At 42.3% G+C, this 23,007-nt stretch overlaps 1 protein-coding gene across 1 annotated transcript in view; it reads left to right on the top strand.

Annotated features, from left to right (window-relative positions):
• Positions 1-1,934: 1,934 nt before the first annotated feature.
• Positions 1,935-23,007, top strand: part of ESYT3 (extended synaptotagmin 3) — a 56,023-nt gene continuing 34,950 nt past the window's right edge. Inside the window, exons 1-4 of the mRNA XM_053247612.1 lie at positions 1,935-2,518; positions 13,277-13,318; positions 14,544-14,678; positions 15,481-15,557. Of these exons, the coding sequence (XP_053103587.1) occupies positions 2,156-2,518; positions 13,277-13,318; positions 14,544-14,678; positions 15,481-15,557 (617 nt within the window). The 5' untranslated portion in view covers positions 1,935-2,155. The remainder of the gene's footprint in view (positions 2,519-13,276; positions 13,319-14,543; positions 14,679-15,480; positions 15,558-23,007) is intronic.

Genomic DNA, 23,007 nt, shown 5'->3' with positions numbered 1-23,007 from the left:
TGTTTCTAGATCTGTATTTGTCCAGCTGAGTTCAGGCGGGGTTCATGATGGAAAACACACCAGTGTCCATGGCTGATAATTTGCATCTGGATGCTAACAAAGGAAGTGTGACACAAAGGAAGAGTGACCCTCTTGGTGCTTTCAGACCTCGGTGGGTTCTGACATACTCCTTATCACCAAATCTTGCAAAAGCTGCCTTCGAGAAACTAGAATTGGGAGTACGTCTTTGCAGTGGTTCCATTTTGTTCCTACCTTTGGGATTATTTGGCAGGATTGGCTCTGAGTGATTCCAGTTCTACCCCTGTGACATAGTGTGGGGATATTGTAAGATTACACTTTGTCCCCAGTATTGCCTTACTTCCCTGTGCAGCTTTTGGGTGAAACTGTTTGTCAGTTTGGAGCACACCCATCATCAAATCCAGGAGCGGCAATAGATTCCCTAAACCAGTGTCTGAATGCTTGCATAGTTAGAATGAGGGCAAATAGACCGTATCAAGACAAGAATGAAGTGATGCTGGCAGGCAACTTGGGCATCATCATACCAGCTGGGGTCACATTTCCTTGGGGGAAGGCAGTCTGATGCCTTCACCTGGCTTTGCTTTTTCATTTTCAGGTGATCTGCGTCCCTAAGTACTTTTTTTTTTTTTTTTAGCATTAGTAACATGTGGTAAGACAGTTGTTATCCTTCCCTGAGGAAGGGATTTGGCAATATTAATCCAATGTTTTTATAATCTCCTCAGCTAGATTGATTGCTTTAATATAGTCTATGTGGGGCTGCCCTTGAATACAGTTTGGAAGCTCCAGCATTTTACTTAGTTCATTGCAGCAAAATCAACAAAGAGTTTTCTGGCATTTTACAGATTAACAAAGAAATTGTGACAGTAACAATACAATAATAAGATTGTATTGCCCAGAACCTCCTCCTTCAGGTGTGTCAACCAGTGCCTGACCGCTAATGGATGAATTCAGTACATAACAATGGAAGATCAGCCGTACCATAGATCACTGAGCTGCTGTGGGTGGATCTTGACCCACAACAATCTCATCACACAACCTTACGTGTGTCAGCCCCGCCATCTTCTTTTCTTTCATGTTTTACAGATGAGAAAGAGAAGGGAAGATCAATAAGGGGGAAGGAGAAGGCAAGAGTAGGAGAAAAGGAGGGAGAAACCCCAACACCCCTATTACACAGGATACAAAACTACAAACAGGTCCCGTGTAGTAAGCTGACGTTAACGTGTGTGGGTCCAAATCTAAAGAGGTAAACAATTACTGCTTTCGACCCAGAGGCGTAGCTAGGGGAGAGGGGGCTGTGTTCACCCCTCTCTCTGGTGTAGGGTTGCTGTATTCAAACTCCAAAAATCTGGGTGGCCTAATTTGCATATTATGCAAATTATACAGCAACTTATTTGCATTTTTTATTCTCCATATCCTCTGCTGTCCCATGTGATCGGATCCAGAGTAAAATCTGGGTAATCTGGGCAGCGCATTAGAAATCCGTGTAAATCCGGGCGGAATTTAGCAGCAGGGTGGAAGAGCCAAAATCTGGGGGCTACCCTAAATTCCGGGGGACATGGCAACCCTACTCTGGTAGCCCCTCAGAGTGAGAGAGATAATGAAGAAAATAGGGATAAGTTGAGCTGGGGGTGGGGTGGGGGAGGGCTTCAGGAGCTAGGTGCCCGAGTTCTTTGAACCCTTCAGCTCAATTATAGCTACACCCGTTTGGACCACTCTATATAGCCCTAGCCCTCCCTCTCTCCTTTCCAAAAATCCCCCCAGGTCTTTACATTAAACACGATGCCCTCTAGGGGGCAGGGTAGGACACTTCAGCTTTCCGGCCTCACGCCCACACACCTAGCCTGCGCCCAAGACTCCGCCCACATTCCCCACGCCCTATCCAGTCTCTTGCGGGAAACCTGGAAGGGCGGAGCAAAGCGCCACAACTACACCTGAGCTGGGAGGCGGCTTTGCTTGAGTTAGCGAGCGCCGCGATGTCGCTGGTGGTGGAATTTCGTGGGACCTCCTGGTTCCCCTTTTCGGAGATATTTGCGCGCTAAAGCGCACGGTGACCGCAGCATCTGCGAGGGGCGCGCTTGCGACTGAGTTGGACGCGCCTGGTACCTAGTCGAGAGAGAAGCTCCTATCCTTCCTTGTCATGCAGGCGGCGGCTCCCGGCGGGGTACAGCCAGTTGCCACCGAGCCGCTGCCGAGACCCGGCCAAATGGAGCCCCGTGAAGAAGCGCCTTCGCACGCCTTGTCAGAGCTGAAGCCCTTGTCTCCCATCCTCCAGGAAGTCGGCTCCTATGTGGCTCGGGCGCTGCTGTGCCTCGCTCCGGTGTACCTGGCCGGCTACCTGGGGCTCAGTACGATCTGGGTACTGATAGGCTTGCTGTTCTGGATGTGGTGGAGGAGGAACCGGCGAGGTAAGCGGTTGCGGCTGCTGACTGCCTTTGGGCTCGTCGAGGATGAGAAGAAAGCCATCAGTCAGAGCATCGCCCTGCAACAGCTGCCTGCCTGGGTAAGTAGGGGAGGAGTCCCGCCCTCTGACTCGGCGAGCAATGGCTCTCCTTTCTGACGTGATGGAGAGTTCTGTGCAACCTGGAAGCTTGCTAGCTTAGTTAACTCTGAATAAGATAAAAGATTGTACGTCGGCCACTTTGGATCCTGTCTTACAATGCTGGTTCCCAGTTTGCAGCCTGAATAAGGAACTGAAGTTTGCGCACTTTTGCATCCAGAAATAAGCTGTCTCTAGATCACCCAAAATTAAACGCCACCAGCAGCCTGAGCCTGCCACTGGGAGACAGTCTTTTTTTTTTTTTTTTTAAAGAAGAAGACTGTTACTGGTGTTGGTCTTTCTGGTTGGGAACTTTCCATTGTGGGTTGAAGCAGTGCACTAAAAGAGTGGTTTTAAATTTGGAGGAATAGACAGTTAAGCCCCAAAATGCAAGTTCAATGTGTTTAGAAACCAACATCAAACTAATGTAAAACACTGCAAAATAAACTATTCTTATTCCTCCATATGGGATTGGGAGACAAATTTAGTTCCTCGGCTCAGTTGTTAAATGAACAATGGAGGAGCTAATTTTGGCTAAACCTACCCCACAGGCAGGATGGTGGTTTGTTTACTTCTTTGAAATTTTGTAGCTAGACACAGACTTTATACTTTGATCATCCCTGCAGGGGGGAGGACTGTCTGAGGCTTTTCCTTTGGTACCTGTTGGATGGGAAGTTATGTCTTGAGCAGAGCATTCTTGTTAGTGGAACTGCCATTACTGAACCAGCCAAACCCTGTCTGTGTAGCTTTAGGCATCACATCTCTTCTTCCAGACTAATAATAGCGTTTCAGTGTTCTTAAAACTGCTTAAGAAGTTCTTGGGGCATCTTTCACAGTTAAGCTAGTGAACTTCTAGCATGCTTCTGGAATATTGTGAGTTTTATTTCTTTAAAAAATTTCAATGCCAACTTTCCAGGGCTTGAGAAATAAGCCTTAAAATAAGTTCTTAATACCTATCTTAAAATAGAACATTAGAATAATTTAAATGATATATAATGGAGATCCGGGAAGAAATCTTAAGAACACTGCTGCCTGTGACTGCTGGTTATATTTTCTTGTATGGAGCTTTTATTCTAATAGTAGTAATGACTTTATATTTATTAATGTATGTATAGTGTATCTTGAAAGAAAAATTATGTCATAAATAAGATCTGTAAAAATGCCCAGAGTAATTGCTGGGAAACGAAAACAAAGGTGGTATGGAAGTGCAAGTATAAACTAATGTAAGCAACTCCCAATATGAACTGGACAGATCCTCTCCTAGGCATTTTAGGAGTGTTCCCCCATTTTTAACCCTCACTCCCTGCCAGACCTAATCATCCATTTTATTGAACCCCCATGCCAAACCTAATAATCCATAACACAGGGGTTCCCAGCCTGTGTTACTCCAGATGTTGCCCAACCACGTCCCATTATCCCTGGCTACAACTTATTGTGGCTGGGAATGGTGGGAGTTGTAATTCAGCAATATCTGGAGTACCACAGATTGGGAACCCCTGCCATAACCTTCCTCCCACCAAAAAAAGGGTTGTTCCTCAAGCTTTCCCTTTATCTGCATCCTGATATAAATTAACCATATAATAATATAACAAGGTGTTTTGCTGTTCAGTTTAATCTGCCCAAAAGGCCTAGTTTTGTTTAATTTTTGATGGCTCTTCTTCAGGCTGGTCTTGTTGAAAACAGAATGCTGGGAGTTTTGGAAACTGTGTCAACCAAGGGCATAACTATAATAGGGCAAGGGGAGACAGTTGTCTGGGGGCCCACTGCCTTGGGGGGGCCCCAGAGGCAAGTCACATGACTGACTCCCCCAGCTGCGCACCCACCCGGGCTTCCTTCAGTTGTATACATCCTCCAAAACTGATGTGAGTGTTAAGACCTGGAGCTACCAGAACAGCAGGTCTTTCTCTAGTACCATTCAATGACTTACATCGTCCACAATTTACAAAACCTTTAAAAAAATAATTTAAGATGATCTATTGTGGCATATAGGGGATATATATGGTGTACAATATTGCACATAGTTTATTTGGATCCTCACAACAACCCTGTGAGGTAGTTTAGGTTGAGAGATAGCTGATTGGCCCAGGGTTGCCCAGTGAATATCATTACTAAATGGGGATTTGAACTTGGTCTCCTCTAGTGCAACACTCTAACTACAACACCATACTGACCTTCAGTGGCATGGAAGCTGTGTTAGACCAATACTGAAATATTTTATTTGCTTTTACTGAAGGTTTAGAAACATTACTGAATTGGCAAGATTGGGATTATCATAGGTATGAGACTTGAATTTTTGCCAACAGAAGGGAAAATATTCTGCTTTTTATTCTTAAAGTAAGAATTTTGGTACAGTGTCTGTTTAGTCTATGTAGGTGACTGGAAATATAAAGGGAGGTACCTGTATTGGACAGCAGTGATATAGGAAGATGCTGAAAGGCATCATCTCATACTGTGTGGGAGGAGGCAATGGTAAACCAAAGAAATTGGTTTCTTTTGTATTCTGCCAAAGAAAACCACATGGCTCTGTGGTCACCAGAAGCCAACACCGACTCGACAGCACAACTTTGCTTTACATGCTGCTAAATGCTATAGAAATCATGAAGCTTCGTTGACATTGTACCATATATGTAGAGTTGCCATATTCTGGTTTTCCAAATCCAGGTGCCCAATTTGCATATTATGTAAATAGGCTTGCAAATAATGTGCATATGCAAATTAGCTAGCAAGCTATCCTCTCACTTGCCTTGTTTGTTATCAGCAGGAGTTCTCTATAGGGAAACATTCCTCAAGGGATTACTGTATTTGTGAAAGTGAAACCCTCCCAGCTAGCTTCCTGTGCTCTTCCTCGCTTAATCCAAGTCCAGCAGTTGAGCAGAATAATGACTGAACGTTTTGCTCCATAACTCCACTTCTACAAGGACTAGAGCTTAGCTTTTTTTAAAGCAATCTGGGTAAGATGCTTAAAACCCAGGTGATACCCAAAATTCTGGGGGACATGGCAATCCTACAGATATGTAACTGTTGTGCCTGAAATATCATTGTCTCTGAGATAGTTCATGATTCTGATAACTCAGTGAGTTAAGAATTCAGTTTATAATTATATATTCTGCAACAATTCTATTCCATACTTTCTCTTCTTATAAAATAGTTGGTCAGTTGTTTAGCCTACTTTCCTTAAGGAGAAATGAGATCACCTGGCATTCTGTATGTCCGCTGACCCCCTCATCAACTTCACAATGCCTGGACCAATATGATATAGAGATGTCTATATCAGGTAGTATAGAAATATAATATAATGTAATATAATGTAATATAATGTAATATAATGTAATATAATATAATATAATATAATATAATATAATATAATATAATATAATTTAAATAAATATGAACCAAATTGGGTACAGTTGTAGGGACATGTAGAGGCACCTCAGCAGAGTAGTTTGTGATAATGTCATCCACCCCATTCAAGATGGCAGATGCATGAATGCTTGGCGATGATGAAGAATCTTTATATACTACTTCTCAACAAAAGTTTTCACCACAATTCAAGAAGGCAGATACATGAACGTTTGAGGTGCAAGTAGTGACCAATTTGGCAGAGTTGTAGAGACAACTCAACATTGTAATTTGTGATTCTGTCATCCACCCCAATTCAAGATGGTGGACATGTGAACGTTTAAGGCTGAAGTGGGCTAACTTATGAGGATGGTAATCTATATATATAATTCTTCTTGGTGTGCCTTTAGAATGTGCATCCTGGCACCCAGCTGTTTGGCTGGGCAGCGGAGGCACCTGATAGGCTGAGGCGGCGGGAGCTCACACACAGCAGGAAGCTGTTGAGCTGCTGCCGGGGGAATTGGAGGTGACCACCGCAACAAGGCGGTAGGGGCCTGTGTGCCCGCTGGGGTCAGGAGGTGGTTGGGCCACAAGGAAGAGGAGGTGGCGACAGGAGAAACAGCAAGCGGGGGCAGGGGGAGAAGCGGGCTGGGCGGGTGTCAGAGACGCCCACCGGAAGATAGGGAGAAGGGCTGAAGGGTGGGGGGGAGAGTCGAACTAGGGGCGCAGTCGCTATGCTCCCGGTCAGCTAGTTATCAATAAAGATTATAGTGAAAATAAAGTATGTAGATTAGTTCTTACCAGAACAACTTGTTTTAATCTTAAAAAGTCTAAAGTGGGGGGGCTTTGCTTTTGTTAATTAGTGTTTCCCAGAAACTGCTTTGGGAACTTTAGAAGTATAGAAATATTTGTCATATTTGTATTTGTAAATGAAATTCCTTTCAGTTTCTTGCAGTTTTTGGTGACTACCAGTGTCACTTTCACTATCGCCCACTGATTGGTACTCTCAAGTGACCTTTTGGCAATTGCTAGTAGAGTGAATGTTGACCTATTTAGTTAGAGAATAATATATATATGAAAACAGCTTTTGAGTGTATTTCTGACAACCGTGCATACTTTTAAAGAGGTGCTACTTTCATATAGAGATGTTCATGAATGTCTTGTTGTTCTCTGCCTGAAAGGTAATTCACTCTAAAAGTTCAGTTACAAACAGGAAAAGCATGCCACTTGCTTGCTACATATGCCCGTGAGGCATTCTGACATTTGCACCACACTACTGGAGAATCTTACATGAGGAGAAAACCACTGTCTCAGGGAGTGCTTGTGTTCATACCCTCCTGTAACCCTTGAGTGATGTTCTTGTAGTGCCAGCTCAACAGCAGGATTTAAAGTTGTACAGATGGAGCAGCTATTCTTAACCCAAAGCATGTATGTCCACTGCTGCAGCAAAAGCTGGACTTTGAAGAAGCAAGATAGAAAAAGTATTGAAGCTTTTGAACTCTGGTGCTGGAGAAGACTTTTGAGGATACCATGGACAGCCAGGAAAACAAACAAATGGATCATAGAACAAATCGATCCAGAATTTTTACTCAAGGCACAAATGACCAGTATCATACTTGGGACACATTATATGAAAACCCAGCTCCCTTGAGAAGTCCATAATGCTGGGGAAAGTTGAAGGAAAGAGAAGAAGAGGACAACCAGCAGCAAGGTGGATGGACTCGATTATGACAGCAATGAATGCACCACTGAGAGACCTTAAAGGCCAAGTTGAAGACAGATCATCCTGGAGAGAATCTAGCTATGTGGTCGCTAAGAGTCGACACCAACTTGACTGCACTTAATCAATCATTGTTTAGGTGCCTGGAAACCTTGTGGGTCCTGCTTCATAATCTGTTGGGGACATAAACTTTGGTAATATGGGAGACTGGTTAGAACATTGTTTCTGGTTGCATGCTATCAGATTTGAGTACACAAGCCCTGACTGTCCAATCCAGTCTTCATGTTTTGCAAATCTTCCTTTTAAAATGTAAGTGGTGTGTTCTATTGCTGGCTACAAAACATGCCAAGGCATCAGGTTGATTACTGATGGAATCGTGATTTTGGCTTTCGAATAACTAAATGGATGCTGCTACTAGTAACCGAGGATCTGCATGGTGATTCCTATCCTTAGTCTATTAGCACAATCCCTGGCTTGCAGCAGTTGTGCCCAGTGTCAATGACATGTGAGGAGTCAAGCAGAACTCCACCTATGGGGTGAATAGGAGGCCAATTAAGCCCTGCACTTTGGAAATGGTTCAAATGTTGCTAGAGTGTAACTTGAGCCAGGGTTGGGCATCAGAATCTGTTTTTAATGTCAACACTCACTCTTAGAGCATATAGCATAAAAGAGTAACTCTGAGCACATAGCGAGTGTATTTCCTTAACCACTGAATGACTTCATCCAAAACATCAAGGAATGCTGTAAGAGTGCTCAGTCCAAGAATTACCTTCAAGGCTTGTAAGCCCAGGTTTTGACCAGACATTAAGTACTGGGCACATGGCAACGCTGGCACTCAAATGTAGTATTCATAGCTGCACAAAATCTTTCCACCCATTTCAATATTTTCAAAATATTTTTTCATCTCTGAATGTTGTGTATCCAGTTTCCTGTGTTAGTTAATGCCATCTGAACCTCCCCTTGTTTCTGTAAGCACAATATGGATGGTTAAACAGTTTTCCCTCCTCTGTTACTGAAAACTTTTATGAAGTAAAGACTGAAAATCTTGTCAGTAATAACTGAGAATGTTGTCATAAGAATGTTCTTGCAGAAAGAAATATTTAAAAGCTAAATGCCTCAGTCTGACCTTTTTGTTATTCAATTTCAAAGGAACATCTTGAACAGTGGAAAGGTAATTCCCACAAAGTACCCATGGGGAAAACACAAGTCCAGGGTTAACAGCAAAGCGTTGCATAAGTTACCTACAAATTCTCAGCTTCCAGTGTGTGTAAAGCCTCAGGCATGTTTTGATGTTTTAGTGCTTTCCTCCAATGGGAAGGGCACTTGGAATCAACAACAAAAAAAGTTTCATGCTTGTCCTGCTAATTATCTGACTAGTTTACCACTAAACCAGAATAATCAACAAACGTCTTGTATATAGTGTTATTCCTTTGTATACAGTATACTGGCATCTGTAAAATCCATGGTTTGAGTTATCTGCCTCTATTGACAAAGATCATGATAGTCAGACTAGCCGAATTTTACCTGTGGAGATACTGAAAGAGTGCCTAACAAGCCTGCAGCTTAGGTTTCTCACTTGGATGTTCTTTAGTAGTGGTTTTCCTCAGACAGTGACATTTGCTTTCTGCAACTGTTCCAGCCCAGTTATTTGCATGTCATGGTATCTGCTACTGAGCAACAAAAGTGAAGCTGCAAAAGTGACTCGAGTGTTTGTTTTGACCACAGAGCAGTTCTGCTTTCTCTCAACACCTGTGAACTTAAAGTGCTACTATATCATGCCCAGGAAAGAGTTTGTTTACAGCAGAGCTTGTAAATTAAATCCCAGGCCTAGTGTAAGGCAGAAGGACAGTAGCTGCACATGTGGATGAGGGAGCTGACCCAGCTTGTATAAGTGAGACCTGGGTGGAGGAGGTGAGGAGGCTGGTGGCTAGGAGGCTAGTGGCCAAGCTTCTCCCACGAGGCTACTCTGTTGTGGAGCAGGTATGGGGAAGTGGGCTCTGTGTGTGTGTGTGTGTGTTAGCTGTGGTCCATAAGAATACCATCTCCCTTACCAGGACCTCTGTGGGATAGTTGATATATTGAATGTGTATTTCTGAGGCTGCGAACTGGGGATAGATTGGGGATTCTGTTGGTGTCCTGTCCACCCACTGCCCAACCGACTCCCTAACTGAGCTGATGGAGTTGATCTTGGAGTTGGTGTTGGAGGCACCCAGACTTTTAGTGCTGGGGGATTTCAATATCCACTTTGGGGCTAATTTTGTCTGGTGCGGCTCAGGAGTTCCTAGAGGCCAAGACAACTGTGGGCGTGTCCCAATCAGTTTCAGGACCAACTCATGTTGCTGGTCACACACACAATTTGGTCTTTTGTTCGGACCAGGGGGGTGTTCCATGGGTGGAGGTTCCTGTGGTTTTCCCATTGTCATAGACAGACCACCACCTGGTTAAGGTTGCTTTCACGGCCACAATCCAGTCTTGCAGGGGTGGTGGAGCTATATGATGGTCTGCCAGAGAAGGTGGTTGGATCCAGTAGGATTTAAAAAAGCCTTGGAGGGTCTCAATGTTGATGCTGCCAATGACTCTGTTGATGCCCTGATGGGAACCTGAAATAGGGTACTCACCAGGGCAGTAGATACGATCACTCCTAATCGTGTTGACCTGCTTTAAAAGTAGCCCCTTGGTATACAGAGGAGTTATGGGGTCTGAAGCAGCAAGGTAGAGGAGATCTTGTCTTGTGGTAGCAAGCATGACTTGTCCCCTTAGCTAAGCAGGGTCTACCCTGGTTGCATATTCCCATTTCAAACTGGTTTTTGGGCTGGCTATTGGGTGGAGACTGCCTTGATTGGTCTGATGGATGATCTCCAATTGGGAATAGACAGAGGAATTGTGACTCTGTTGGTCCTTTTGTTCAGAGGAGCCAGACAGGGATGTATTCTGGCTCCACGGCTATTTAACGTTTATATTAACTCCCTTGTCTCCCATCTAGATAATTTAGACCATTATCCACCAAAATTAGTAGACAGACACCTTGCTATACTTCTATATGCAGAGGATACTGTCATTCTCTCGCAAACTCCAATAGGTCTAAGAAGATAGGTCTTTGTGCTCTCTTGCTACCTATTGCAAAGAACAACTTCTAGAAACTAATTATAACACAACTAAGATTCTGGTGTTTGTGAAGAGACCAAAGATTCGGAACTGGTCACTAAATGGGCACAGGTTAGAACAAGTATTTCAAATACCTTGGTGTAATATTCCAGTCCTCAGGCAGAAGGGGTGCACACAGAGAATATGTATGGCAGAATGCACACAAGAGTGCACAAACAATCCAGTCTTTCCATTGCTCCAGGGGTGCCCAATTTATTCCCTCTGCAATAAAACTCTTGGCCAAAGTACGAGCAATATGGAGCTCAACTTGGCACATACTCCAACTTCTCTAAGCTGGAAACTGTGCAATCTAAGTTCCTGAGGAATATTTTTCAGGTACCCCGGTGTGTGCCCAGTGCTGTCCTATGTCTGGAAGCAGGACTGCTTAAAGTAGAGGCCAGAGCATGGATCAATATCTTCAAATTCTGGCTGAAGCTGGTTTTCCATCCTGCAGGTTTAGCTCTACTTGTACTAAAGGACATCTCTCACTTCAGGTGTAAAAGAAATCTGGACGAGAGGCTGCATCATTATGGTTTCTTCCCTTTTGCACTGAGAACCCTGGGGTATGAAAATGCCAGGGTCAAACTCAGACAAAGAATATATGACATGGAGCGGCAAATTGATCAAGGCTCTATTCCTGTTGGTGTACTTTTGGGCAATCAAGTTCTGAGTTTCAACCCTACCAGATACCTAAACCAGATAACCGTGCCAAAATACCGCAGAGCTTTGACACAGGCACAATGCAATGCCTTGCAAACAGGAGTCCTGGAAGGGAGATATTGAAAAATCCCCTATAAAATCGTACTTGCCCCTGCAAATCAGGAGATATTGAAACAACAGCTCATGTGCTCCTTTATTGTCAATTTTACCTAGATATACCGCATAAATATATAACCCCTTTTATTAGTTGCCAACCAGGTTGTACAGATTCTTTTTATCTTGATTATCTTTTAGCAGACCAGAATGTTCTGAGATCTTATAATGTGGCTAAGTTCTGTTTAATAGCCAATAAAATTCACTAGGAGTTCATTAAGAATCATTGTTAACTGTGTTTAACTATGTGCTTAACTATTGTATCATAACCTTGTAGCTTTATTTTGCTGGGCTTCTGTTTGTATATTGTGCTGGTTAGTGACTGTAATAAAGGTCCTTTTGGATCTCTCAGCAGCTTTCAATACTATTGACCATAGTATCCTTCTGGAACATCTGAGAGCATTGGGGGTGGGAGGCCCTGTTCTGCAGTGGCTCCGCTCCTACCTCATGAGCAGATTCCAGATGGTGTCAACTGGAGACTGTTGCTCTTCAAATCTGAGCTTAAGTGTGGGTTCCCTCGGGGCTCCATACTGTCTCCAGTGCTCTTTAACATCTACATGAAACCGCTGGGAGAGATCATCAGGGGATTTGGTGTGGGGTGTTATCAGTATGCTGATGACATCCAGATCTACTTTGCCATGTCAGCATCATCAGGAGCTGGCATAACCTCCCTATACCCTTGCCTGGAAGCAGTAATGGGCTGGATGAGGGAGAATAAACTGACTGAATCCAGATAAGACGGAGGTACTTATTGTGTTCGGTCAGAACTCCATAAATGATTTTGATCTCCCTGTTCTGGATGGGGGTCACACTTCCCCAAAAGGAACAGGTTCGCAGTCTGGGAGTACTTCTAGATCCATACCTCTCCCTGGTATCTCAGGTTGAGGCAGTGGCCAGAGGAACTTTTTATCAGTTTTGGCTGATAAGCCAGCTGTGCCCGTTTCTTGAGATGCATGATCTCAAAACAGTGGTACATATGCTGGTAAGCTCCAGACTTGACTTCTGTAATGCACTCTATGTGGGGCTGCCTTTGTACGTAGTCCGGAAACTCCAATTGGTACAGAATGCGGCAGCCAGGTTGGTCTCTGGGTCATCTTGGAGAGACCATATTAATCCCGTATTGAAAGCTCTACACTGGCTGCCTATAAGTTTCTGAGCAAAATACAACGTGCTGGTTATTACCTTTTAAAGCTCTAATCAGCTTAGGACCTGGTTACCTGAGACAGTACCACCTTCTGCATGATCCCCACTGCATGTTAAGATCATCAAGAGAGGTCTGTCTCCATATATCAGCAGCTTGTCTAGCGGTGACTCAGGAGTGTGCTTTCTCTGTAGTCGCTCCTAGGCTGTGGGATGCGCTTCCTATAGACATTCATGGTTTAACATCTTTGCCAGCCTTCAAAAGAGCCCTTAAGACACTTTTTTTTTTTTTAGCCAGGCTTTTGGTAATTTCTGAATTTTAAATTTTTAATTGCTGTTTATATTTTTTAATTGCTGTAATTTTGGAATGTGTTTGATTTTTTTAATTCTTGTTTTAATAGCTGGTCTTGTTTGTCTTTGTTTTTGTGAACTGCCTGGAGCCTTTGGACTCAGGCAGTATATAAATTAAATAAATAAATATGCATTGTTCAAGGAAGGGGAGCACACAACCCTTTTCCTCCCAATATTGCAAGTTAATCTCATTTTTGTTTGCAATTGCTTGCCAGGTTCATTTCCCTGATGTCGAGCGGGTGGAATGGCTGAACAAGGTGAGGCCTGAATGTTTTCTGGAAAAATACACTTGAATTGTATCTGCTCTAAAATTACTTGTGTAATGCAGGGCACAAAAATCCATTGAATAATCCATATTTGCTCTAGTGAGATGTTGCACTGTTAGGCTTAAAATGTGTAGATTTTAAGGCTTGATTTAGAAGCTTGTGGTTCTAAGTCCTTGTTTAGTTGAGGGAATATATTAGCACCTGGTCTTTACATTTTCCTCCAGAACAGTTCATCAGCTGAGACTTCAGTTCTTCCTTTTTAATCATTAATAATACTTTGCATTTATATTCTGCTTTCTGGGTGTTCAGAGCTTCCCATATATACCACAGTAATCCTTACAACCGCCCTATAAGAAAATTCAGTATTATTATTTATGCCGTATTGCATAAAGGAGACAGAGAAGCCCTGATCAGTTGACCAGTTCCATGATCCATGCTGGTCAAAGACCGAAATAAAGGCTATGCTATGATCCATGAACATGTAGGATTGCACTTTCAGCTGTGCTCCAAGTCTCCATATGTTCATCTGACCTTTTGCAAAAGCCCACACATGCACAAACACACAAACGAGTTAGGGATAGAGCCAGCAGGTGCAATTCTGACCCCCTCACATATTCATTGACATCTGCAGGGCTAAAGTGGCTTGCTTAAGAACACCTAGGCTCTTCATTCACAGCTTGTTTGCTCTCTCTCTCTCTCTCTCTCTCTCTCTCTCTCTCAGCCATTCCATTGCACCAGCTTTTGATGTAGAAACAGTGGCTTATAGTTTTTTTTAAAATGGAATCTGATATCTTAGCCTTTGTCTAGAAAACCAGAAAGCAAACAAAACTGCAGATTTCTGTTTCAAGTTTTAAAATCTAGAAGCCCAGTTTCTAATTCCATTCCTTGATTTAGAGGGATGTCTCCAGATTTTTAAATATTCAAGGCTAGCTTTGTCAAGCAAGACGACCCAAGGCATTTTTTCAATTCTGGAGATAAACCGTTCTCTGAACAGGCAACAGTATATAAACTGCAAGCCACATCTACCTGGATGAGAAGCATGTGGCCTGTCTGTGTGTAATCTGAGGCTCTTTTTTAGAAAGTAAAAGCCTATTTGCCTTTTGCCTTGAGTTGGAGATCCTCAACTGTGTTTGCAAATCAGTTTAATGACTCTAAGCTTCTATCACTTTTTTCTCAGTCTACGTAAAGGATCTCAAACGTGTTTTGCTTTGTTTAGGTTATTGAACAGGCCTGGCCATATTTTGGGACAATCATGGAAAAAACATTTAAGGAGAAAGTTGAACCAAAAATCAGAGCAAAGCATGTGCATTTGAAAACGTGTACATTCACCAAAGTCCACTTTGGAGACAAGGTAAGGGGATTACATAGGAAGCAAAAACCTGAACTAGTTGATGTTTGGACTTTTGGCTTGTAAGGGGTGGGGCATGGGTAAAGGGAGTTCTGAACTGAAAGTATATGCTCTGTTATAACTTACTTCTGTGAACTATTTTTGTGTGACAGTTATTCCCCCTCACCCCCATTACAAACACATGGATTGCTTTCAAGTACTGTGTGTCTACAAGGCCAGGCTAGAGCAGAAAGGGTCAAAATCTAAGAGGACATGCATCCAACATCACAAACGATGCCAATTGCTTGGTTCCTGCTCTCTCAACCTTACAAAAACAAGCACTGTAAATATCCTAGCTACACTTTGCTCTTTTAGGCCAGTAAGAAGTTTGCCATGTACTTTTGTACATGTTTCTGCCTTGAATCGCCTTTTCAGTTTAATTTTAACAATGAACTTGGGGTCTTACTAGACCTGTCTAGAATCAGAGCTCCTCTGAGAGGGATTTTAGATGTGAGATGCATTTTCTTGCTCCACTCCAAAAGTCCACATTGGTTGTGGGGGGGTTTTGTGGGTTTTTTTGCAGAACAAGATTTAGATACAGCCTTGCACTCCCACCCCTTTCCCCCCTTAATTATTTATTTATACAGTACATGGCAGTGTACTGTACAGCTTAGTGTACATGGCAGCTTAGACTTGCATAGGCAAGACAAACAAGATGGCTCAAGTATTCTGATAGCTGAATACTTGTTCTCCACTGTATCTAGAGCATTGTAGATTATATTAGTTCTTATAATAACACTGCTGTGCATTTCTTGTTTGCTTCCAGTGCCCTAAAATCAAAGGAGTAAAGGCCTATACCAAAGAAGTTGATAGAAGACATGTGGTTCTGGATGTGCAAATATGGTAGTACAATATCTCATTTCCTTCCTATAGCTTATCTTTGGAAAGTCACCTGGCTTTTAGTAACCTCAATGGGCCGATTCAGACATTAGATTGAATTGCTTTGCAGGGAGTGATACTATCTAATTTGAAACATAAGAGTCGGTGTATGATGGCTTCTGTCCTCTGTTCCCCCTACGGCAACCTCATCTATTGAGAGCCAGTGATGCATACTTGAAAATGGCAGAGTAAATGCAAGCCCGTTAAGTGTCTCATTATTATTATTATTTTCACTTTGAGACAACAGATTGTCAAGATGCCCAGTTCTGTAGCAAATACCAATGTCCTTGTTTGCTCATGGCCCTGTTTGGCTAAAGGATGAAAAAGGGATTTGGTAGCTACAAATTCATACTCCAGACTCCCTGCATGTAAACGTAGTGGCTCTCATACTGTGCAATGAAGCATGCCTACTAGTTCTGATTCACTCTACATCCCATCCCTGTCATGCTATGTGCAATGGTGAGGCTGCTCTGTGGCTACTAAAGGGCATGTCATTGTGCTTGTGATAGTACTCACATTGGGAATAAGTGGGGAGGACCGTCACAAGTGTGATGACATACTCCTTAGCAGACATGGAGCAGCCCTGCCGTGCCTTCAGAGGCAGCAATGAGCACAATATATGAGCCGCTGTAGTTTGCATGCAGCAGCATCGGGAGCCAATCCTCTGCAGCATCCAGCAACAAGGGGCACATTCTTATCACTCATCTGTTCCAATCTTTCAGATCAGTATTGGGCATAGTAAAGTAGCCATTCCTTTATTCCTTAGGTTATCTGTATACCAGCTTTCCACAAAACGCACCAAGTGGCTTGCAGCAATAGCAAGGGTAACTATACTTCCCTAAAATCGAAACTCACAGCAGCAATTTCAAAATAAAAGTCCCAAATCGATGTGGATGTCAGATAGTGAACTTGTTTTGAAGCAACAAGTCAAAACAAATACATGCACAGTGTAAAAGAAAGTTCAAGACAACTGAACAGTTCAACATAATCGTAATATTAAACAAATATCTCTACAAACATCCAAACTAAAATAGAGGCACGACTCTAAGCCAAACAATCAGAAACAGTGGCAATAAAGTACTGCACATTATATTACATTGTACAGTAATGTAATAAAGAATTACATTACTGTACAATGGAATTTACAGAAAATCAGCCTCCTAATCCAGTAACATAAATAGTCCCACCCCACCCAGAAGGATCATACCAAGGTATTTGCATACAGGGGCAGCAAATGTCACACATAATGAGTGATGTGTGATGTCTCTTGCATGGATACAACTGGCTATGGTAAACCTCTAGGCAGCAACCTCAGAACAGTCATTTGTAGGCACCCGGGGCCTTGCTTGCACAGAAGAACATGAAGGTGCCAGTGCCTTGTGAAAGCTCATAAGTGGAGTTTTGTGTATTCCATAATTCTGCACAAGTACATAAAACCTACAAAAACTTGCTATTGGCTGAAGAATTTTGCATCCCAGCAATCTTGGCTTTCTATCTTTAAAACAACAAAACAAAAGTAAGCTTCCAGGCATAATCTTTAAAAAGTATGAAATGAGGGCTGCGGTGGGGGGAATGACATAAGCACTAGTCTGGATGTTCCTCAGTTCTTCTTCCAGTGCAAAGCAAACTGAGGCTACAACACACTACCAAAACTTCTCACCTTTAGATTATGAGGCAAGTTCTGCTTCTGTAATACTTTAGAATTTTTGGTCTTCCCTGTACACAGTATGATGCCAAGCACTGTGTACACACACAAAACCACAGATTCCAAAAGTGTTAAAACTATGTATTTTGAGAACATTGCTCTTTTGTGCAATTCAGACTAGCTCTTTACTAAATGTATTGTTGAAAAGCTTTGGAGGAAGAATACACTGGACAGCCCTTTGTTCTTTGGCTATGTATGTGCAAAAGAGAGCCAACAAAACAGGTGTCCCCTTGGGTTTTGAGTGATGAAGAGGTAGCTTTCCACTACAAATAGGTCAGTCTTGCTTGGCTAGTATTGATCAGTCCTCCTTATGACTCGCAGAGGACTGGGAGGCAAACTCGCCTGCTGAAATAATGAACAGTCCCAGCAGAGGGAGGATTCAAGTGGACAGAAAAACCAGCCCTTCCAGTTTAGCACCTTGGAGAATGCTGCCCTGCCTTGGCAACATGCCTTGCCTTCCCGCTCTTGAATTGGGAATCGCTGCCAGATTCTCCTTAGGGGAAAAGTGGAAGCAGCTGGAATCTTTATATTTTCCATTTACCTGTAAATGGAAAAAATTACCTTCAGTGTGGCTGAATCTGACCAACAGAACCAAATGAGTTAAATGTGGGCAAGTATGCCTTACTGACCAAGTGTGTGTGGTTGAGGGAGAAGCTAGTGGATTTGAGTAGCAAGTTGAATTTGTTGTGAGGTTTGATTTTCAATATGCAAATTGCTGCTTCAGGGGAAGAGAGAGCCTCTTGTGGGAGGGGTGGGGAAGAGTCTTACCTTCATTTCTTTTTCCTGCCCATTCACAGCCATTGTTTCCCCAACTGGCTGCTTCGGTGCCATTTTCCTTTTGCTTGGAAGGGCTTTTTTACGGCATGATCTCAAATGATTGGGGATTACATACTGATTATTATTATATTATGGCGCTACAGAACAGAGCCAATCAGCTTTGGCTGCATGAGGGCAAACAAAGCCTGTCATTGTCCTCCCTCTGAATGGCAGATGAAGAGAGGAATGTCACCCTTGTTGCCCACAGAAGCAGGAATGTGTTTGTCTTGATGTGCTGCACGAATCGTTCCATTGTCCACTAATGCTGTGAGGCAAGCTCTTAACCCTGATCTGTCTTCAGTCATACATAGTTTTTTTCGCTTTTAAAATTTTTATTGGTTTTTACAATATCCTAACAATCTCATTACATCCAATTAAACAAATGTTGACTTCCCGCTCGCCAATCTGTGCGAATCACTAATTATACAATTCAACCATTGCTATAGTAATTCAAAAGATATATCCTATACCTTACAAACTCGATTTTACTCTACTCAACCTGCTATTATTACTAAATTTCAAACCCTGCTGAAAAATCAATATTAGAAAAATAGTTCTTTAAGTATAGTAAGAATGGTTTCCAATCTTCTTTAAAACATTCCAGGTTTTCATCCCATATCAGTACTGTAAGTTTTGCCATCTCAGCATATTCCAAAGTTTTTATCAGCCAATCTTCTTTTGAGGGCATTTCATTGTTCTTCCATTTCTGCGCATATAGTATGCTAGCCGCCGTGGTTGCATACATAAAGGTTGTTAAATTCCTTCTGGAAAACTCTCCTTGCGTTATTCCCAGCAGGAAGGATTCTGGTTTCTTAGGAAATGTCATTTAAAAATTTTTCTTCAACTCATTATATATCATATCCCAGAAAGCCTTTGCCTTCCCACAAGACCACCACATATGAAAAAAAGTTCCCTCACAGTGTCCACATTTCCAGCATTTGTTTGGAACATTTTTATACATTAATGCTAATTTTTTGGGTGTCAAATACCACCTGTACATCATCTTATAATAATTTTCTTTTAATGTATAACATGCAGTAAACTTTAAATCCATTTTCCATAATTTTTCCCAAGCTGCCATATCTATATTGTGACCCAGATCTTGAGCCCATTTTATCATAGTCGTTTTAACCACTTCATCTCTTGTCTCCTCCAGAAGCAGCAGCTTATACATCTTAGAAACTAATTTGTCATCATTTTCACACAGCTCCTTCTCAAATCTCGACATTTGATCCTCAAATCCAACTTTAAGATCTTTCTTATAAATTTCATTTAACTGATGGTAGTGAAACCAGTTACTAACCAGATTTTGTACTTCAGTTAGGTTTTTTAACTTACAGCCCTTTTCTTGGAAACATAACAAATCCCTATAGGTACCCCAATGAGGTTGCATATTTATCTCTTTACGTGCTAAAGCTTCAATTGGAGTTAGCCATAATGGAGTTTTAAATTCCAACCATTTTTTATATTTTCCCCCACACTCTCATTAGACTCCTTCTCACATAGTGATTAAGAAATTCAGTCATACATAGTTATGCATGACTAGTTGAGGCAAAATGTGGCTGTGGGTGCAAATGTGAATATGTAGCTCCATTCTGCCCTTGCCAGTCAGCTCTGCTTAGCTACATTGGAGTGAGGGAGTGTTGGCCCTTTTCTTGGCGGCGGCGGTGGTGGTGGTGGGGTGTTCCATCTATAAATAGCTTCTACCCTTCTGCGAAAGGCTGTAAAATTGCTAAATAGGAGGGGTGCATTTTTTTCAGGGGAACTGGAAATGTTTGCGCAATATGACATATGCCCCTTCTTAATATGGGAAAAGTAGGTTTTTCTGTTTCCAGACACTTAGGCTGGCTTCACACATAACAGTGGCAAGTAGGAGGGAACCACTAGCTCCTGGTGAGCACACACTGCTGGCACTTCTGCCTCTCCAATGTTGTTAGAACCCGGAAAAGATGGGTTGGCAGTATCAGGTTTCCTCCACTGCCCAACATTATTTGCCAAATTTCATATGTAGGTGTTTTATATCTGCCTCTCTCACAAACACAAAGTAATCTCATGTAGTTTTAACTAAGAGTGTATTCAGAAACAACTCAATTTTCTCCTTCCCCTCCCTTTTTCCTTTCTGACTCCTCTATCCCCACACTCTCTACAGGACCCCCTCTGGGACAAACTTCTAAACAACAAAACATAAGAGATTACTGGATAGAATACAACAGTAGGTTATGAATGTTGGGCAGGAAACAGAGCATTTCCAGGTTCAATGACATTGAAGAGGGAGAAGTACTGGGAGCATGTGTTTGTCATTGTTGCATGTGAAGCCACCCTTAAATTTCTGTTTGGCTATTACAATATTGCTTGTCCAGTTGTTTAGATAGTGTTTAGATTAGTGTGCACAAGTCTGATAGTGTGGTATCACTAGTGTGGTATGATTGAGCTGATCATATTTGGCCTGACTTTGTTGCTTATGAAATGAGTCCAGTTTAACTGCTTCATTGTACATTATTCTGTTAGTTTTAACTCTTGTGAAACATACCTATTTGCAGAACTTGATGTAACTCATTCATATTGCATTGCATTACCCACAAAATGGCACGTGATGACATCATTTGTTTCTACTAGTGTAATCATGGGTAAAAGACACAAGCTGCATCTGAAATTTCTGATGGACTGATAATATGCCGGATGTGGTTCCTGCTCAGCATAATTTACTTTTGAAACAGTGTGTTATGGAACACACAGATTGTTAGAATGAGTGTAGTTTGGGAATGGTAACGAGTGCAATTACCACAGTCTTTTTGTGTGTGGATCCAATAAGCTTAACTGGAGGAGGTGGTTGAAGGGAAGGCTTTTTTTCTTCCTGCCTAAGGATATGCCTTGCAATCTTCCCAAATCAGCTGGGAGCTGGGATTTTTGTGAGCTTAGTACACTTTGGGCATTGGAGTTACTCAGTGCTTCTGAAGTGACTCATGTTTGTTCCCAGCAGACCACAATGTATGACTGAGACATGATGGATTTAATCGCCTTGTGTCTTGTGCTTGTGTCTTGTGCTGTGGCATAGGAAGTCACTTGAGAAATAGATATCAGATTAAATCTAGTAGTAGGCTTTGGCTTACTGTATCCTGTCATATCCTTCTGACAAACAAGTCGTAGAAATCGCCTTCCCTCCTTAGGGAGAGAATGACTGAAGTGATATTTTCACCCCTCCCCTCCCTCCCCCCTTCCTCTTCCTATCCCCTTTCCTGGCACAACTCAACCTTTCTGCTCCTGTTGCCACCACCGTTAACAGAGCTGCTTTGCCAGCTACCAGAGTTGGGATGTACCTGATTTGTGAGGAGAGGGGGGCCCAACACACCAGTGGCTTCCTCAAGAGTTGTGGGTGGGCTTGGGAAATGTCACACTGAGCAACATTCAACATCATGATGTTAGGTGTGTAAACCTAACAACAACAAAATGGTGTGCAGGTGCAGCATTCAATGCAGGGAAGTAGCGAGTAAATGCTAAATATTTTGCCATGTACCTGCTTCTACTTCTAGTCTGAGAGATGGTCCTCAGTCTATTTCTGGATAAACTGATCTGAGATTTATCTGAATTTGCTGCTTATATTGCTCAGGAACCTCTGAATTCTGCACCATCACCACCCCAAAATATAATATTTTGCAGTCAGAGTTGTATGCATCGAATGATTTCTGTACTTCACTTAACTTTGGGCAGAACATTTTCTTGCTTTCCACACCACATTTGACAAAGGGCTTCTTGGATATGAGCAAATGGGAGAGTTGTGGATTTGAACAAGCATGTTGTCATCTGAAAAAACCAGTTTGATGTGAAATAGGATGTGACGTATGCAGAAGATTTTGAAAGCAGGGGAAGAGATGCACGTGGATGCAGAGCAGACAGGAAATGCAAGTTTAGTTTAAACACTTTGGAGATCTTGTGACATGAACTTTAGCTGAGCTGAGTTCACTTTGGAGTGACTTACTGATTTGCATTTGTCATGCTGCTATGTTGGATGTTGTAAGCTAATTTCATAGGAGTTGTTGTATATGTACTTATTAATTCAGAAGCATGACAGATCAATTTCAGGTCTTTTTTTGTGGCATGGAGCAAAGTTCCATGCAATGTTGGGACCTGAAGTCAACCAACATTTACACCACCAGAGCATCACATGGGCATTTTTCCTCTACATGCATAGGAAAAGAAGCTGGATGAACATAGTGCAGATGTCTCTGGCATCATGTTTGGAAGCTGCAGCATACTGTGAGAACACTGGGGTATTTCATCATTTTGTCCCTCAATGGAGGACTTGTCACATCTCCCAGCAGGCACAATGCCGTTGCCCAAAACAGATCTCTTTAAGCAGCATAAACTCACAAGCAAATATGCAAAGTCTTCAGTTTTAACTGAAGATCGGAGACCTTTGCTAATTGACGACTGCCTTCAAAACCAGCTTCTCAGAGTTCTTTGTTGTTCTAGTTTTGTATTGCTCCCAATACTGGTAGAAGCAGAAGGGACATCTGCAGCTTGCATAGGTGCAGGGCTACTTTGATGTAAGCCCTATTGAGATCAGAAAGGTCTCTGGTTTAAAATAGTATACTATCAGGTGTTAGAAAATATTTAGGGTTGGCAGGACAATAAATCAGTCTAAAATATCAGACAACTATCCCAAAACAGAAAAGGTAAATGAATTCTAAGAAGTATTTGTTTGGAAGCCTTAGAAACTTGATTCATGCCAGGAATCTTGTCCATACCCTTTTGCTCAGAGGAGAAGCTCACCTCTCAAGAAGTTAAAATCTTCTTGGTTTTATGACTTTGTACTAACTGATTGCAACTTCGTTCAGCCCCTTGGAACAATGAGGAGAACATGAGCCATCTTGTGTCTTTTTTTTTTTTTTTTGC

Source organism: Hemicordylus capensis, chromosome 1 (assembly GCF_027244095.1).
Source record: "Hemicordylus capensis ecotype Gifberg chromosome 1, rHemCap1.1.pri, whole genome shotgun sequence".
Taxonomy (NCBI): domain Eukaryota; kingdom Metazoa; phylum Chordata; class Lepidosauria; order Squamata; family Cordylidae; genus Hemicordylus; species Hemicordylus capensis.
Note: the sequence above shows the minus strand (reverse complement) of the source record. Positions and strands in the feature narration are given on the sequence as shown.